This window comes from Acinonyx jubatus, chromosome A2 (assembly GCF_027475565.1).
Source record: "Acinonyx jubatus isolate Ajub_Pintada_27869175 chromosome A2, VMU_Ajub_asm_v1.0, whole genome shotgun sequence".
Taxonomy (NCBI): Eukaryota; Metazoa; Chordata; class Mammalia; order Carnivora; family Felidae; genus Acinonyx; species Acinonyx jubatus.
Window position 1 is genome coordinate 81,270,586 of NC_069383.1, and position 18,732 is coordinate 81,289,317.

Consider the following 18,732-nt stretch of genomic DNA (forward strand, 5'->3'; position numbering starts at 1 on the left):
TTCTGGACATCGCAAGAGGCCTCTGCTACATTTCCTTTTCTGTTCCTTTCCCATCTTACATATAATGTGAAGCCTTTCTTATGGCTTTTTTGGATGATTTGTAAGCTTCCCAGACTCCTCTTGTATTTATCTCCGGTGCAGGGGTGATTCCTACAGTGTTAACAACGTACACATTTTGAAATCTTCACCCACAATATCTGACACTTACCTTCTGTTTCAGTTCTAATGTTGTGTTGTATTTTCTGACAATGCAGGATGCTCTGGGAATCCAGTCTTTTTGTTAACAGACATTATTCTATCCCTTTAGCTTTGTAAGAGAGTTGACACAATGTGTGTCACCTTGTTTTAAGGCTTTCTTCTTACATGCAGATTCTGTCTGCATTTCTAACATGTTAGGTTAGAATATGCAAATGTTTTTAAGAAAATTGGTGAATCCCCCCCCTCCCCCGGAATTGTAATTTTGGAGGTAAAATCATTCTGCATTGGTATCATTATAGAATTTTCTGGCTTTTGATTCACTATTGTGATTTCATAAGTTAAGATTATATTAAAATCAATGCGTACATATTTCAATATGCTTTCAAAGATGTGACTATGAAATGTGTCTAAATATTGAGCATTCAGTACTCTTAATTAAGTTAGTATTTACATAAATGTTTTAAGTGAATAATTTCATTAGTAACTCATGGTATTAATAGACTGATGCTTTTACTTTGACATTGTGGTCACGTCACTTATGTAAATAGAATATTCATTTTCTAGGTGGTGGCGAGCTTCATATATTAATTTATTTACAAAAGAAGATACTCTAGAGAAGAACATAATTAATCATGGGTGATTCTGACGAGAAATCAGCAAGATGCTGAGGCAACAGCAAGGGCTGGGGTTTTCTTTTCTACTCTGGGGAGAGCTGCTAAGTAGCTGGGTGGTATTAGATTTCCTGTTACCTGCTTGTCAAGCGAGATAGATCTTAACACTCTCTCTTCCTTGCAGCTATGTTATAGGGGAAAAAGGAAATAGGAAATGAAACGGGAAAGTCATCACAGATGCTACGAAAACGTTAAATGCTTATGTCATGTTAAAATGTAGCTTTATGTTTTAAAATGTCACCTTATCTTCATATTACTTTACAAATGTAGCATAATTACTATTTTATAAGAGTAATACAATTAATTTTCAAATATAACCTTATTGGATATTGATATTAAGAAGCAATTGTGAAGACTATATTTTGAAAGAGATAAAAAACAAGCAAACCCAGAATTACTGGTTTTAGTTAGCATTGCCTTATTCTCTCAATGAGGAAATGTTGTAACTAAATCAATTACCATAATTACGTAGGCAACTTGAGATTGCAGTTATTTTAGGGGAAAAACCCACTTTTTTTTTTCTCTCTCTAAGTAGCCAGAAGTCTATTTTGACTGCAGAGAGTACTATCAGTAGAGAGTATGGGTTCCCTGCACCCATCCACTGGAGGTTTTAAATTAAGACACTAATTTTTTTGAGCAGTGGTTAATTACATTCGTTTTTAAAGGTATGGAATAAACTCCAGGGCATTTCTAATGTGATGGTGACTTTCAAGATTTTATTAACTGGTTTTTAAATGAAGTACTATGGGTTCACAAACATGAATAGTAAAAGACTCATAAAAGGGTTTTTTTTTTTCTTTTACTAATCCGTTCCATTATCAATCAGTACTTAACACCTGCTTACGTTGTACTAGTACTTAAGGGATAAATGATTATTCGTTGTTTTTCCAAAGAGCAACCTAATGGTTGGGTAATACTGATTACAGAGGGAATGATAGAATGCCGCCTGTGCTCTCTTCTTGTCCGTGAGCAGCACAATGAAGATGTAGGCTAAGAACCCCTATGTGATGTAGCCACGCGGCAGCTTCTCTAGCACGAAGATGAATGGCATAAAAGACCGTCATCTGCTACTGCACACTCTCATGGTACAGCATACAGCTCCTCATTATTTACTTTTCCTGAAGACATTTCATGCCTTTATGTCTAGAGCCGTGGTTCTCAGCCAGGGGCAGGAGACATTTGTCAGTGCTTGGAAACATTTGTGATGGTCACAACCGGAGGAGGGGGGTGCTCCTGGCATCTAGAGTCAAGAGGCCAAGGATGCTGCTATACATCCCACAATGCACAGGACACCATCTCACAACAAAGAGTCATCTGGTAAAATTGTCAGGAGCTCTCGGGTTGGAAAACGGCTCTAGGAGGACTGAAAAATTTGAGGCAAGAATCAACGTATGGAATTCTTTGTGTTAATATAAATTTGTAAAGTTGTCTATCAGCATTGATAGGTAGCAGTTTTGCTTTAGAAAAGCCATTTGTTAAGTATAATGGTTAAGAGCAAATTAAACTATGCTGCTTTTAAAAATTATTTTGTTGGCAGTAAAACGAATTTGGGTCATTTGGGGTTAGGGACATTAAGCAAGCAGCTCACTCAGCCTATGGTTAATTATTTTTTAATTTAGTTTTAATAGAATCTAGTATGATCTCTTGTACTTTTAATTGCTTATGAATTTGTTACTCAAAACACACACACAGTTCATATGTGGCTCCAGATATGCAAAGTGAAAGAGGCTAGGTTAATGTTATCTCTGGAATTAGCAAACAAAAAACCCAAGTAGGTGGCTTCTTATTATATGTATCTTAATGCTTTTCTTGTTTTAATTCTGAATACTCTTTTTTAAAAAAAATTCTGAATATTCTTTTTTTTTAATGTTTATTTCTTTTTGAGAGAGAGAGAGAGAGAGAGCCTGAGCGATAGCATGCGTGCATGCACAAGTGGGGGAGGGGCAGAGAGCTGCACGGAGAAATCTCAAGCAGGTACTGAGCTGTCAGCACAGAGTCTGATGCAGGGTTCAATCTCATGAATGGCAAGATCATGACCTGAGCCAAAATCAGGAGTCAGATGTGTAACTGACTGAGCCACCTAGGCACCTCTAATTCTGAGCCTTCTTAAAGATAAACTTACTCTTTACCTTATGTATGAAATGTCTCCAACATAAAATCTGAAGAATTCTTGTTTTCTTTTTCTTTTCTTTTCTTTTCTTTTCTTTTCTTTTCTTTTCTTTTCTTTTCTTTTCTTTTCTCTTTTCTTTTCTTTTCTTTCTTTTCCTTCCTTCCTTCCTTCCTTCCTTCCTTCCTTCCTTCCTTCCTCTCTTTCTCTTTCTTTCTCTCTTTTTCTCTTTCTCTCTTTCTCTTTCTTTCACTCAATTTAGTCTTTGTTGTAGGTTAGTTTCTGTGTTCCAGGAATGAGCCCTTGTATTTAACCTTCTAGTTAAATATTATCGCCTGTTCTGATGTGTAGTTTGGAGAAAGCCCAGGCATATTTGTGCTTGTTACTTGTTCTGGTCCTTCTGCCATCTAATGCAAGCTGGAGAGTGTCACCATTAAATACTCGTTAATAGGAACTAGGGCAAGTAGCAGGATATACTGTGGAACATTCTCCAATTCTGATTTCATTCTTCCTAAATATTCTTCTTAAAGGTAATGTCTCATCTTAAATGTGATAGTGTCCCAGCTGAAAAGTTTATCATATGGAAGGAGTAGGGAAAGAATTTTGAACTCTTGTGTTTGTTATTTGAATGCTGGTTTGGTATAGTTATCAGAAAAATATGCACCATAAATTCAAGAACATGATCAATTGTTTTATTTTTTTTAATGTTTATTCATTTTTGAGAGAGAGAGTGAGCGTGGTGGAGGGGAAGAGAGAGAGGGAGACACAGAATCCGAAGCAGGCTCCAGGCTCTGTCAGAGCTGTCAACACAGGGCCTGATGCGGGGCTTGAACTCATGAATGGAGAGATCATGACCTGAGCTGAAGTCAAGATGCTTAACCAACTGAGCCACCCAGGAGCCCCCAAACATGATCAATTATATATGTATATGTGCGTATATGTATATAATTACATGAGCACATGTGTGTGTGTGTGTGTGTGTTGAGGTTCATAGTAAACAGGCCTATGTTATATTTTGAATTCTTGCTGTGTGCTAATTAACTTTACTAGAAGTTCTGAGCAATAGAGCTTGGAGTTGACCATATTCTATGGTATAAACCAGTACCCTGAGTTTTATAGCTTTCCTTGATAGTGTGTCTCATTTTGCCTTTCAGTCTGTATTTTCTAATAGTTCCTTGTATCACACAGATTCTGATTTCTTTCCCCCCATATTAATATATATTTCCCTCAAAGTGTGGCTATCATTGCATCTTTTTGACTACTATAACCCATGTGATTTTATTTTACTCTGAATTCTGACAGCACAATTTTCTCTCCCTCTTAAGTGGAACACTAATAATCTTCACATTGATCATTATCTTGCTTTTGTGTATTTAGTCTATTTTTAGGGTGTGATGACCATTTAGGTGTTGTCTGCCTGCCATCAGTAGATACGAGTACTGGCCATGTGCAGACCATGTTTTATGTGCTGGGGTGTACCAATGAACAAAATCTCTGTCCTCTTGAAATTTACATTCTGGTTAAAGGAAATATGAAATATATAACAAATGTGATGCTTAATAAACTATGAATGTTAGATGATGTTTGCAATTACTTGAAAGTAGCCAAAATGGACACTGGGTGTTGTATGTAAATGATCGCTGAATTGTACCCCTGAAACCAACATTGCACTGTAGTTTAACTGACTAGAATTTCAATAACAATTTGGAAAAAAAAAAAAGGTAGTCAAATAAAAATCTCCAGCCATAAAAAAGTTCAAAGGTGGTAGCCTATCTCAGAAAGATAGGTTATAGGGGAAAGGAAACAAAATGCTATAATTTAAAGCGATTTTTACTAATTGTGTTAAACACAACTGACAGTGTACTAAAGAGTATTCAAGAGTGAGACATTTAAAAAAAACTTGACATTTATTTATGAGATTGCATCGTTTACTGTTTTAATTAAAGAGTAGGTAGGGAGTGTTTGAAGAGATCAGGAGCTAATTAGTAAATATTGCATATTTTTTTCGGCAACATTCATTTTTTTAACAGCTAATTTTTAACAGAGGAAGGTAGGGTTTCTAAAATTTTTCTTTGTTGTTGGTAAAATATATTCTAAGACAAATTCAGACCTAGTGTCGCTAGTTACTCTTTACCTGACATGAAGGACTCTTGACATATCTGAACATCCCTTTCTATTGGCCCGCTTCTGTGATGATGTAACTTATGATAAATAAAAAGAAAGACTTTGTTATACTTGTGAATCATTGCAAAATTTCTTAAGGTAAGGGAACTTTGATCTTTGAAAGTGACCACGAAAGAACATTATATCATTCTTTTTGTGCTAATACATCTTTTAGAAACAAGACATTCTTAGTTGCTAGGGAACAAGTAGTTCAAAAGCCCACAGAACACTTAATAAAGAAGAAAAAACCCATATAACCAAACCATCCCACATTGCAAAATTCAAGTAAAAGCAAGTGAAATTGATTTTGTGAGTATCTAAAGCAGTTGAAGTGACAAGGCATCTCTTTTCCTACCTGCATTTGCCTTGAAGATGTTTGAATTTACTCCCTTTAGCCAGAAAAGGCAGTGAAATTAGAATGTTCATGGGAGTCATGTCACAGTTTGTTTTCATCCCTCATTATTATGAGGTAGGATCATATTTATTCATCCAATTCATATATATTTTTGGACAATGTGTGCACATCTATTTTGATATTTTTAGCTTTTCTCTCTAGAATTTCTTCTCAGAATCCCATGTTATTGTGAAGGTCATTGTTGGAGTCCTGAGATAATTTCATTATTTTGTAAAGTTGAACAGAATTTACCCATTTCTCAACAGAATGATTGAAATGAATGACATGAATCTAATGAGTAATGAAATGAAGGTGCAAAGTAGTAATTAATAATGTTAATCACAACCTTCAAAGCATGGGGTCTTTCTTAGCATTTTTATTTTTTGACAGAATGACTCACTTGGGAGTTTATTATAGAATCACTATCCAGAGGCTGATTATTATTGTTACCTCTCAGCTGGAGCTCTTCACAACTAATTCATTGTTTTAGTTTTCTATTATTAGTGTAACACATTCCCCCAAACTTATTGACTTAAAGCACAAATGTATTATTTTACAACCTGTGGGTCAGAAGTCCTTCCCTTGGCTCATGGCCCCTTTCCAACGTCTTCAAATCTGGCGACATTGGAATGATTTCTTCTCATGCTGCGATCTCTCTGGTTTCCTGTGTACAGTCCCATCTTTCTCTTCTGTTTTCAAGGACCCTTGTGATTGTATTGGACCCTCCAGAACAAACCAGGATAACCTCTTTCTTTTCCATTTAATTTAATGCATTAATTTATTTTCTAATATTTATCTTTTATTTTAGAGAGAGTGTGAATGGGGGAGAGGGGCAGAAGGAGAGAGAGGAGAGAGAATCCGAAAGAGTCCCAAATGGGCTCTACATTCAGTGTAGAGACTGATGTGGGGCTCGATCCCACCACCCTGGGATCGTGACTTAAGCCAAAATCAAGAGTCAGACACTCAACCGATTGAGCCATTACCATCTGCAAACATCCCCTTTGCCATGTAACAGCACATATTCACATATATGTGTGGATACCTTTGAGGGGGGGCCTAGTGTTCCACCTACCATAGCCATCACTTGTGTCACTCTGGTAGGTGCCTGTTGCTTTCCTTCCACTAGTCTTGTCATTTCTGCTGTTTGTGCCTTTGATCGACCTAACTGTTGTCCTGTGGTGAGAGAATCTGATTGGTTCAGTATGTTGTCACTGCTTGTACAAATCTTTTGTACCTGTTTCCTCACAGGCTATTGAGTCAGAAGTTGGCAGCTTCTAGATCTGATATGTTCTGATGCGATTGGCCAGGGGCCAAAGGCAAGGTCATACATTAGAATATTGTTACCCATTTGTCAGGAAATACCTACGACTCTTCTTTCATTAGGGACTGTCACAAGGAAAGCTTTTCTCAGAAGGATGGCTATGGGCATGGCAGAAATCTGGGTTGCTTATTCCGGACAAGTTCCATGGGAGGAAAGTTAATGTACAAGTACTGAGGGAAGGGGTGGTCAAAATTATACATACTTAAGATTTAATACGCAAGAATTTGTTTCCTTGTAGAGAACTTTTTCATGATCTGCCATTCTCTCTCCCAAAGGAAAAAGATTTAGTCCTGCCATTTTGAAGCTTTTGTTTAAACTGCCTTCCCATGATCTCTAATGTTCTTGACTTTACTCCTTGGCACCTGGGCACAAGGGGAAACCTGTGACAAGATGTGCAGTGTATGTGCTGTTTTCTGTTCTCTTGTTATAAATACTGAATATGGGTGCTACTAAGAACTTGGCCAGGCTCCTTAGCTTGCATAGGGCCCTCGAGTCTGGGTGCGTCGCACCATCATTCTTCAGCTGGGATTCTGCTTCCCACTGTCTATCCCTCAATTTCTGCATTGGGGTTCCCTTGATCCTGCCCTGAGGCCATCTTCTAGCAGAGGGATTAATTCTTAGCTCCCTTTCTTATTCATTCCAACAATCTTTCCTATTTCTCCACATCCTGCTGAAACCAAGGGACATCTCCGGTATAGAGTGGCACTGCAGACTCACTTTGCCTAAACCTACCATGTTACCATTTTCCTTTCTACTACTCTGGGCAGTGGTTTGCTCCTTCACGATGTGAAATTGGGGACCCAAGCTGTCTCTACTCTGATAACTCCAAAGCCTGAATTTCAGTATTCTAACACGGTAGTTAATTCAATGTACTTTTTAAGTTTCTTAAAGTTAGTAAATGATAATGTATGTGAAACACCTCAGAGTGGTATAGAGTAGATGCCTAAAAATGATTGCTAATATGATATTCTAGGTCATCGCAAACCTGGAAACGTACCTCACTTTCAGTAAGCATCTCTGGGATATCTGTGTAGTAAGTCTTATGATTTCTGAAACATTTCTATATGTTCAGTGAGCAATTATATCATTGAGTGGTGTCACTTTTTAGATATTAGAGGTTATTTTTATTTTTATTATTATTTTCTTGTTCATTTTTGAGAGAGCGCACACAAGCAGGGCAAGGGCAGAGAGACAGGGAGAGAGAGAATCCCAAGCAGGCTCCAACCCTGGGAGCCAAAAGTGGACTTGAACCCACGAACTGTGAGATCATGACCTGAGCTGAAATCAAGTGCTTAACCTATTGAGCCACCCAGGTGCCAAGAGGTTATTTTTAAATGTACTCTCCTTCTAGAGATTATGTGGGCACTATGGATTTGGAACAAAGACACTTAGAAGTTTCCAGTGAAAAAAAGGAAGGGAAACCATATTCTCTGTTGTCTCCAAATGTAATAGTGAATGCTCCTTAAACCCAGTTAATTAAGATTGTAAGAAAGCAAGAATGTACAGGTGGTACATTTTTCTGTTAAAATCTGTGGCAAGGATGGAAGTGAGAGAATTTGAACTATAGAAAAATTAAAGCATATTAGTGTATCAGGAGGGAAAACATCCTGTCTAGGATTCTCTTTATTGTGATGTATTCTTTCTAGTAGAAGGAATGGAAGCCAGTGTCATACAGCATATGAGGAATTGACATATGATTTTAATGGACCTCTGTTGGGTGGCAAAACCCAAATTATTTATACTACGCTCTTTTGTTTTATTTATTTAGTTATTTATTTAGTTATTTCCTGGAAAGAGCTTGGATAAAATGGTGAAACAGACAATTATTTTTTAAAAAAGATAAAAAGAACAGGAAGAGAAAAAGAAAAGATACTTAAGGTTCTGTTTTTTTTTTCTTAATATATTTTTTTAACGTTTATTTATTTTTGAGAGACAGACAGAATGTGAGCAGGAGAGGAGCAGAGAGAGAAGGAGCCACAAAATCCGAAGCAGGGTCCAGGCTCTGAGCTGTCAGCACAGAGCCCGACACAGGGCTCAAACTCTTGAACCATGAGATCATGACCTGAGCCGAAGTCGGATGCTTAACTGACTAAACCACCCAGGTTCCCCAAGGTTCTGTTTAAAAAAGAAAACAAAAGCAAAAAAAAAAAAAAAAAAAAAACAACTCTGTTAACATACTAAATATTGTAGAAATAGGGTTTTATTTAGTGGTGGGAAGAATTATAAATGTAGGTACTTTATAGCAATATATCATATAATCTTAAAAATCCACTGAACTCTTCTCCTCTGAAAACTTTTTGCTAAACATATACCAGGAGAGTTTTTGAGAGCCTTCGCAGTACCTCTAACAAAAACAACAAAGAATATTACATTCTTTAAGACCAGAAACAAGAACTACTTCTTTTGGTGGGGCAGTTATATGGTCTTAATTCATTTTGATCACCAAGAAAACATTTCAAATGTGGTTTTATACATTAAAAAGTACAACAGGATATTTATATTGGGGCTGTAGACTTCAGCTTCCTTGACCTCATTTATTTAAAGTTTATTTGTAAGTTAGATACTGTTTTTTTCCCCCTAAGGATTTAAAAATTACTATAGAATCCATCTGAGAGAATATTGTGTATATATTTGAGAGGATTTGTGTATACTTGAATTGAATTTTTACTTCTGATTCATAATCCATTCATCCTTCAAAGAACCTATAAGATATCTGGCATATGATGTAGGTAGTGACTTAAGTGACATTGTGTGTGGTGCATACTGTGAAGTACAGGTTGTGTATTTGGGACTAATCTCTCCCAACTCTGACTTCTGTTGCAGTCCCTGTACCATAGGAAGAAGGTCAGACTTCATACAGAAGCGAACACAATATTAATGGTACAAAGCACAACTGCCTTTCACGCCAATTAGCTTTATTGGCTTTACTGCAAAGAACTAAATGTCCTGGATCAATTACAGCGATGTTGAGGCTTACCTGTTTGTTTCCCCAATCAATTAATCTATTAAGGAGTTTGTGTTCCTGGATGTCATCTTAGGCTAAAATGAAAGAGAGAGGCTTAGGTTGGATGGAGTTGTTTGTGGACAACCTGGTCTGTAGAATAAGACTCAATAATATGCCCCTTAGCAAGAAAGTGTAAGCAATCCAGTAATATGCAGGAATTTCAAACAAAACTAAATATGGGGAATTTATAAGCGTAGACTACTGTGCCTTGAATAGTTGGGATGAAAAATCTACAAGGTCAAAGTTCAAATGAGTATTAGGGGTTCCTGGGTGGCTTGGTCTGTTGACCATCTGACTCTTGATTTCAGCTCAGGTCATGATCTCACGGTTTTGTGAATTCAAGCCCTGCATCGGGCTCCACGCTAACAGTGTGAGGCCTGTTTAGGATTCTTTCTCCCTCTCTCTCTCTCTCAGAATAAATAAACTTACCAAAAAACAAAAAAAAAACAAAAAAAAAACAAAAAAAACTTCAAGTATTAGAAAAACTTCAGAGTTTAAGTAAAAAAGTTCAGGAATTAAGGTTTCACTTAAATATTTTAAAACTATTAATTTTGAATCATTTAAAAGAATGAAGGCTTCATGTAAAACTAATGTGTTCTGTAATAAATGTTAGCATATGCATCCGTGTATATTTGAAACCAGTATTTATCAGTGGCATCCGTGGTCAGCTTGGACCGGGCTATAGAACCTGTTGGTAGTATTGCAGAAAGCTGGAGTTCTGCCAGCAAAAGCAGGGTTGAACTGGTTCCTGCATGTGCCTGGATTCACGTCTCATAAGACTGTAAAAACCTGCCAGGCCCTGGCTTTCAAAGATGGTTTAGTCATGCATGTGCAGCCCATCTGTTGGGCACATAAGGGATTTCCTCCTCGGCTAAGCCCAGCAGCCTCAAGCATGGCCGCTGTTTCTCCCTTCCCCCACCTTTCTCGAATTCTTTCTCTCTGCCAGGAGTGCACAGGCTCTGCAAACCAGGTGCTTCTTATGCCACTCTAGGGAAATCCTTGCACAGACACTGATGGGAGGCAAAATTATAGTCTGCTGCTCCTGCCTAAGCTTACTTTTAGCATAGTGTGGTTCAGTGATCTAAACAAAACTGCAGGGATTGAGTCTGCTAATAAAAATTATTTGCACTAGTACAGTTCTAACCAAACTTTAACGTAGGCCTCAGTGATCTTCAACTCTTCTGTGTAATAAAGCTGTGTGTATTACCTGGATGAGCCTTAGCATGAGCTTCATGCTCTGTCTCTCAGTCTTCCTCTTCCTCCCTCTCTGACTCTCTCTTTGCATGAGCTTCAGCAGCATACAATTTGACCTCAACGGTTGTAGCCGTTGAGCAGCGGTAATAGTGGGAAGTCTCCTTCGAAAACTTCTTTCTTTCCCCTTCCTCTTACCTTTGCGCACTGTACACATCCTCCAAGTTTGACCTCCTGGGCTTCCCTTCCAGTGTTTTGCAGCAAGATTTAAAATAATGATGATGATGATCATCATCGTCATCCTGTTGGCAGTTAATACCAGGTTTTGAATTAGGGGAGGTACAATTTCAAGTCACAAAATTTCATACACGGATCATTGGGGTACAAGATCTCCTACCAGCTGTTAACATGACCTGCTGTTTTGGCAAACCCGTGGTCTGGCAGTGGATTTTTATTTACATAGATACTTTTGACACATCCAAACTCCAAAAAGATCAAAATGAAGAAAGGAAAGAGTGGGTCTTTCTAATCGGTTGTTTATGGTTTAAAATACATTCTGTGAACTTAAGAACCACATATGCAGTTATTAATTATCTTTTCCCTTCCGGCAGATTTATGAGAAGTATCAAGATTTGTATACTGTGGAACCAAATAATGCACGGCAGCTGGTGGAAATTGCAGCCAGGGATATTGAGAAACTTCTCAGCAACAGATCCAAAGCCCTGGTGGTGAGTTGAAATGGGCTCTGCTCATTTTATTATTTTCCATTACTTGTTTATGTTTCATATTTTATTTTCTTCAGTATGCTTTCTTTACCTTGGATACTGTGTCCATGTAATATGTTCCTAAAAGGTGAGATATCATAGTTTCATTGTGAACCTTATTTCTAATTATTGGTTTATTTTTTATGTTAGAGGATTCTGTTATATAAGAACAGTATATTTAATTGGTCCAGACATCTCTTTATACATATGTAAGTTGTGATGCATAATAATAATGTTTAAATCTATTAGACAACATAAAAGCCACACATATTGCCAACACTCATAAAACCGCCTTTGTAGCATTCTCCTTTCTGATCACCCTCCCTCCTTGCCAGAGGTGGCCAGTATACAAATATCTGATGACTCATTTCTTTTCTTTTTAAAAATAGATGTGCCTCACATAGATGTGTTGGGAAACAAGATGATTATTGGTTTGCTTGTTTTCCAGCTTTATTAAAACCACGTTGTGCTGTGTATTATTCCCAACTTGCTGTCTTCCCTCCACGTTATGTTTGTATGATTTATCTGGGTGTGTGCATGTAGCTTTCATTCACTCTTACTCACATTTAAATAGTATGAGCATATTTTATGAGCATATATCTCAGTTTGTTCATTTATTCTCTGTCGGTAAATTATTATTTGAATCATCTCCAGATGAGTGCTACTATGAATAGTGCTACTCAATTTTCTTGAACAAGTCTCCTGGTTCATACATGCAGGGATATCTGTAGAGTGTTATATACATGACAGTAAAATTAGTAGTGTAGAGTACTCATAAAGTCACTTTTACAAAAGTATGAAAATTGTTTTCTGAAATAGTTGTATCAATTTAGACATCCACTAGCTATATACAAATCTCCTTTGATCCATATTCTGGACAATAAAAGGTGATATCACATGTCTTTTTATTAAAAAAAAAAAACAACTTTTTAAATGGTGATGTCACACCTCTTTTTATCAAAAAAACCTTTTTTTTTGAGGTTTATTTATTTTGAGAGAGAGAGAGAAAATGGGGGAGCAGCAGAGAGAGAGGGTGAGAAAGGGAATCCAAAACAAGCTCCACGCCTTCAGCATAGAGTCTGATGTTTGGCTTGAACTCATGAAACCCTGAGATCGTTATCTGACTGAAACCAAAAGTCGGATGCTCAACCAACTGAGCCATGCAGGTGCCCAGATTGGTTAATTATAGACAATCAAATGCGTGTAAAAGGTACCTCTGGTTCTTATTAATGAGGCAGACATTTTGTTTTATATTCATTCACCAGTTTTGTTTCTTCAGTGAAATATCTGTTCAGATCTTTTGTGTATTTTAATTCTTTAAATTAATTTGTACGTTATGTATTCTTGATAGTGATTCATTTAAGTTATATATAATGCAAATATCTTTTTTTTAAGGAATCTTTTTTTAATGTTTGTTTATTTTTGAGAGAGAGATTGAGACAGAGTGTGAGTTGGGGAAGAGCAGAGAGAGAGAGGGGCACAGAATCCAAAGTAGGCTCCAGGTTCTGAGCTGTCAGCACAGCACAGAGCCCAACATGGGATTCAAAGTCATGAGCTGTGAGATCATGACCTGAACTGAAGTCGGACACACTTAACCGACTGAGCCACTCAGGCTTCCGAAATATCTTTTTCTGACTTGCTTGGGACTTGTCTTTCATTGTCCTTATGGTATATCTTGATAAAATAAGTTCTTAATTTTAGTGTAGTCAAAGTCATGTTTTTAACAAGTTATTCGTATTTTAGGGCATATATTTTAAGAAATCTTTCCCTATGCTGAGATTATAAACATTTGTTCTATATCCCATTCTAAAAAGTTCTTTCAGATTTATTTATTCCACCTACCAACTAATGTCAGTATATAATGTTCACTTGCCCTTGAAATTAACTTTTTTTCTAACCAATTTTCTCAAGGCCATTTATTAGTTTGCATAACCCTAATGAGCTCCAGTCATCAAGCTAGATACCTGGTAAGCCAGTCCCTCACCATATTCTTTCTTCTTCATTAGGATCTGGAGTATTCTGGAAGCTTCCCATTTAATCGAAGTTTTAGATTCATCATGTTATTATACAAGAAAATCTTTAGTGGGATTTTGATTGCATTGACTCAGACCAAATTGGGAAGATCGATATCATTATGATATTTTGTCTTTTTATTTATAAATATGCTATTGTTTCCATTGAGCATGTTCTTATTCCGTTCAATAGAGTTTTACAATTTCTTTGTGAAGTTCCTATACGTCTTCTGTTAGATATAATGCTTGAGCTTATGTTTAGTTTCTCTTAGACTATAAATCACAGCAGTGTTACAAGTATTTGTCCCAGGACAATTCTGAATTTCCTGTTTACTTATCACTAACAATCAAGATCTTTAGTTTATTTTATATATATGTTGGCACTCAGAAATTTTGCCTGTTTTTTTGGCACTTATAAATCTTTGTTTCTTAAAATACCCAAGATACTGTTGTAATGTAACAGGAGAGCTCTTTGGAATATTTGAAATGCCATATTGCCCAAAGTTGAAACATTTACTTTTTTAAGAAATAAATCAGTGAGTTATCCATGGTAAAATAAGCTTTCATTACTGGAAGATTAAAAGTGTTATTATCTTCCATTTGGGGTATGTGGATACCATTTTTAAACATCATTTATACATGTAAATGTGCTTTCAATAAAAGTTTATTTAATAAAAATAAGATAGGTACTTTTTACTTGTGATTAATATTTACTCTCTGACAGCTGAAAATGATTCTAATTATCTTGATTTTTATCAGCTTACATTTTTCCTCCAAATGTAAGAAGCAGATAATCTGGATATCAAAGTCTCATGAAAAAAGGTCAGAGAATGAAATAGGATGTATCTTGCCTTAATTGGACTAAAATGGAGCCTATTGTGACTTTCTTTTTGTCATTCAGAATTGAAGTTCTAGACACCTGGTACATTATTTGAGTCCTGTGGGGATCAGTGACTATCCCAAGTGTGTGAATGGCAGAATCTAGAAATCACAATGGCTAATTAAATGTGGAATTAGTTCGATTTTATGCCAGAGAGAAAGAGTCATGTTTGTTTTCAAACTAAATTCTTTATTTAACTGTTTTGATTCCACAAAAACAGAAAACACATTATATCAAAGGGAAATGTTTTGCGACCAACTGAAAAACAGGTGCTACATTGTACTGGAAGTGAATGCAAGATGGCATTATTAATTAACTTCTATTTTTATGGTAGGCTTATAGTCAGACTTTTTGACTAAAAGAGCTTTCTTTAATTTATCTGGGTGGGTTGCCAATATAATTCCACATGTAAATACACTGGAAAAATAATGAATATACAAATTGGAAAGAGATGATAAAATTTAATAACAGTTAGACCTTATGAGTGCTTACTGGTGGCATTATTTAATTATTTCTCATAATAATACTTAGCTCTAGACATCATTATTAGTCTCATTTTTTCAATGAGAAAACAGGGTCTTTGAGAAATCCTCTAATTTGCTCAAGGAAATTTATCTAATAACTTGAGTATGCCAGTGCCTCTTAAATTTTAATGAGCATTTACTTCACCTGTGACTCTTGTTAAAATGTACCTGTTTATTCAGGAGACCTGGCTGGAGATGCTACATTTCTAATGAGCTCTTAGGTGGTGCTAATGTTTCTGGTACAAGAACTATTCTTTGAGTTAGCTAGAATGTGAGAGCATTCAAATTCATGTGTGTCTGACTTCAAGATCTGCATTCTTACCTAACACATAAGTATATCCTTTGTCCTGAAAAAAGTATACAATCATAAAGCGGAAGAAATGAAGGCTAGGGAGTATGCTATAAATTACTGTTCATTCAGATTGACTAGGAATTGGATATTTAGTTGGTAGAATATTCTGGAAGGCTATGAACTTTTTTTAGTGACTTCTAGATCAATTAGCCATCTCCAGAAATTGACTCAATGAAGTAAAATAATACCGTATTGAAAAAAAAATTCTTGGGGCGCCTGGGTGGCTCAGTCGGTTGGGCGTCCGACTTCGGCTCAGGTTATGATCTCGCGGTCCATGAGTTCGAGCCCCGCATCGGGCTCTGGGCTGACAGCTCAGAGCCTGGAGCCTGTTTTGGATTCTGTGTCTCCCTCTCTCTCTGCCCCTCCCCTGTTCATGCTCTGTCTCTCTCTGTCTCAAAAATCAATAAATGTTAAATTTTTTTTTTAAAAAAAGGAAAAAAATTTCTTTTTTATTTGAATGTGAAAAGATTTTAAACCTTTATTCTTCTTCCGTATCAAGATGAGCAACATAAGGTGTCTTTGAGATTATGTTATAAATGTAAAATCTATGAAAAAGAAGTAAATTGAACTGTTTTTTTTCTCACATATCTACTAAAGAAATTTCCTAACAGCTTATAGTTGATAATTTGGCATTTATTTTAAAGGAAATGGCAGCTGGAGTCCATCTTTCCTCCCTCCTTCCCTCCCTCCCTCCCTCCCTCCCTCCTTCCTTCCTTCCTTCCTTCCTTCCTTCCTTCCTTCCTTCCTTCATTTATTTATTTTAGTGAAATGATTAATTTTTAGTATCCGTGATAAAGTTTATTGTGCATACATGTACACAGATTTTATGTTTTTTTAACTTAGTTTCTAAATTCTGTTACAAACTGTTGATTTAAAACTGAATTACAACATATTTTATTCCTTTTTGTTTTTCTCACATTTGTTTATGTAAAACTCTGTGCTACTTCTACCAGTACTTTCTTTTTCTCAGTTTCAGCATTGATTTTGACTTTTTAGTCACACTCATTTTAAGCTGTGGTCATTTTCTCTGTTCCATCAACCAACCTTAGAGCTGAAAGAGAAACCAATATAAAAATTTTTAGTTGCTTTGGCCCTAAAACTATCTTTCTTATAGCAAAGCAGACTTTTCCACTTAAAGAGTTGTTGGTTTTGGTTTGGTTTTGTCTTCGTGACTATAGAGAAACATGCATCTGATGATTGATATTCATGAGGCTCTTATAGAAATCCTATGAAGTAGGCATGTTCAATATCTACAATAAGTATTTTATAAATGAGGAAACTCAGACATGACCAGCGTTCTTGTTCAAGGCTTGTATAGATAAAATGAGGTGGTGGTGGAATTCAGTTTGAGGATATCTGACTACAGTTGGGTTTTTTTTCCCCCCTCTCTAAACCCACACTGGTTATTTAAACCATCTTATTCCTAAGATTATCTACTACATGACTGTTTTTCTGACATTTGTTACATCTCTGTCTCAGAAAATGGCTGTGTGATGATTATCCTAACATTATTGGATTATTCTTAAACAGTCTCCAATCAAAGAATGTTTACAAGTGACGCCCACCCCTCTCCACTCCCCCCCCTAAAAAAAAACTCAAACCACAATGAATCATTTAACATTGTTATCAACATTTATTTTGGCCTAATCTAGGCCGAAAAATCTGCAACTGTACATGAATAGCCCATGGGAGAAAGCTCTTTGGCAAAATGATTCAACCTCCAGTGGTGCCTTCTGAAACATAGAGGTGAATGAAGTCAGTGGTTTCATGGTTTACCATCCTGCCCAGGCCAAGGACATCTGCTGAACCAATGAAGGTTTCCAGACATTTTGCTCAAAGCAAATAGGATTAAGGTTATAATAATTGAATTTCTGTAGTGACACTTTTCCAATTAGGGCGTATCTTGTCTCCCTCTGGTGTCCTGGTAACTTTAATTAAAGCTACTTCCAATTTATTATAAACTTTGAATACTGTAATATGCCCAGCTCTTCTTTCAACCTTGATACTGACTTTAAGATTAGATAATGAAAAGAACAAAATGACAAATGTTTTCAATGACTATTAAAGTAGGGTCTTTTTTTCTGGAAGGATGAGATCCTGGTTGTTTGATCAAATTGTTTTCATTTTTTTGAACTCATACTTCTGTCTCTTTCATGTTTCTCGCAATGCCTCTAGGGTTTGCTGAAAATGCTGATTCCTGGCCTTTACCTTAAGAGAGTTTAACTTGGAAATACAGGAAGAAATATCAGAAAAATTGGTCCAAATTGATGGTAAAGAGATTCAGGAAGACATGTGAAATTTTTCAGAGACTTGAAGAATAAAAAGTGTGTTGTATTTGGGTATTAGGAGTTATTAGTTTGTTTTTGTCATGACAGATTCATTAGAATGTATTGGAACAGAATAAAGACAACAGTTTTAAAAAGAGATTATGAAGTGAGAAATTGACAAGAAATTTGCATTTTCATGAAGTTTGGTAGGACAATGAAAGAGAAACATGGAGTACTATTAAAGACTTTGTGTTTCTTTTCTGTTTGTTTTTGAGAATGGAGGACATAAAAACATGTTTATAGACAGAAGGGAAGGAATCTATGACATTTCAGAATAGGAAAAAAATGTGAATGTTGAAGGTTGATTCCAGAAAAGCAGGCACAGAGAAGATCAGAGTCATGCAATTTATCTTTGAAAACATACTGGTATTTTTCACTTGAGACCAAAGCGATATTAAATATGAATAGAGACTTTGCAAATAGAGAAAATCTGAAAGTCATACTGGATGATTATGTCTGTTGGTAAAGTAGAAGTTAATGTTTTATGCAAAGAATGAAGGGGCTGTGGAAGTCTTGAGGACCATACTAAAGATTTCGGGCATCAGAGTAAGAAAAAGTGAAAGGATTCTCCTGTGGGTAAGTTAAATGGCTGATAAATGAAACCAAGGGCTTTCCTAACATTGAGAAAGAACAGAAGGTATAAAATACCTTCGTATTCTAAAAATGAGGTCCTAAGCTACATATGAATTTGAAAGAGCTCTCTGAAAGTGTGTGTGTGTGTGTGTGTGTGTGTGTGTGTGTGTGTCTGTCTGTCTGTCTGTCTGTGTTGACCATTAGTTCAAAATCTATCTTAAGGTTATAAATTTATCCAGATTGAGGAGAAT

At 36.2% G+C, this 18,732-nt stretch overlaps 1 protein-coding gene across 8 annotated transcripts in view; it reads left to right on the forward strand.

The window, feature by feature from the left end:
- Positions 1 to 18,732, forward strand: part of CACNA2D1 (calcium voltage-gated channel auxiliary subunit alpha2delta 1) — a 487,283-nt gene that overhangs the window by 94,591 nt on the left and 373,960 nt on the right. For all 8 annotated transcript variants that reach the window (XM_027071753.2, XM_027071754.2, XM_053218537.1 and 5 more), the window contains exon 3: positions 11,661 to 11,777. In XM_027071753.2, the coding sequence (XP_026927554.1) occupies positions 11,661 to 11,777 (117 nt within the window). The remainder of the gene's footprint in view (positions 1 to 11,660; positions 11,778 to 18,732) is intronic.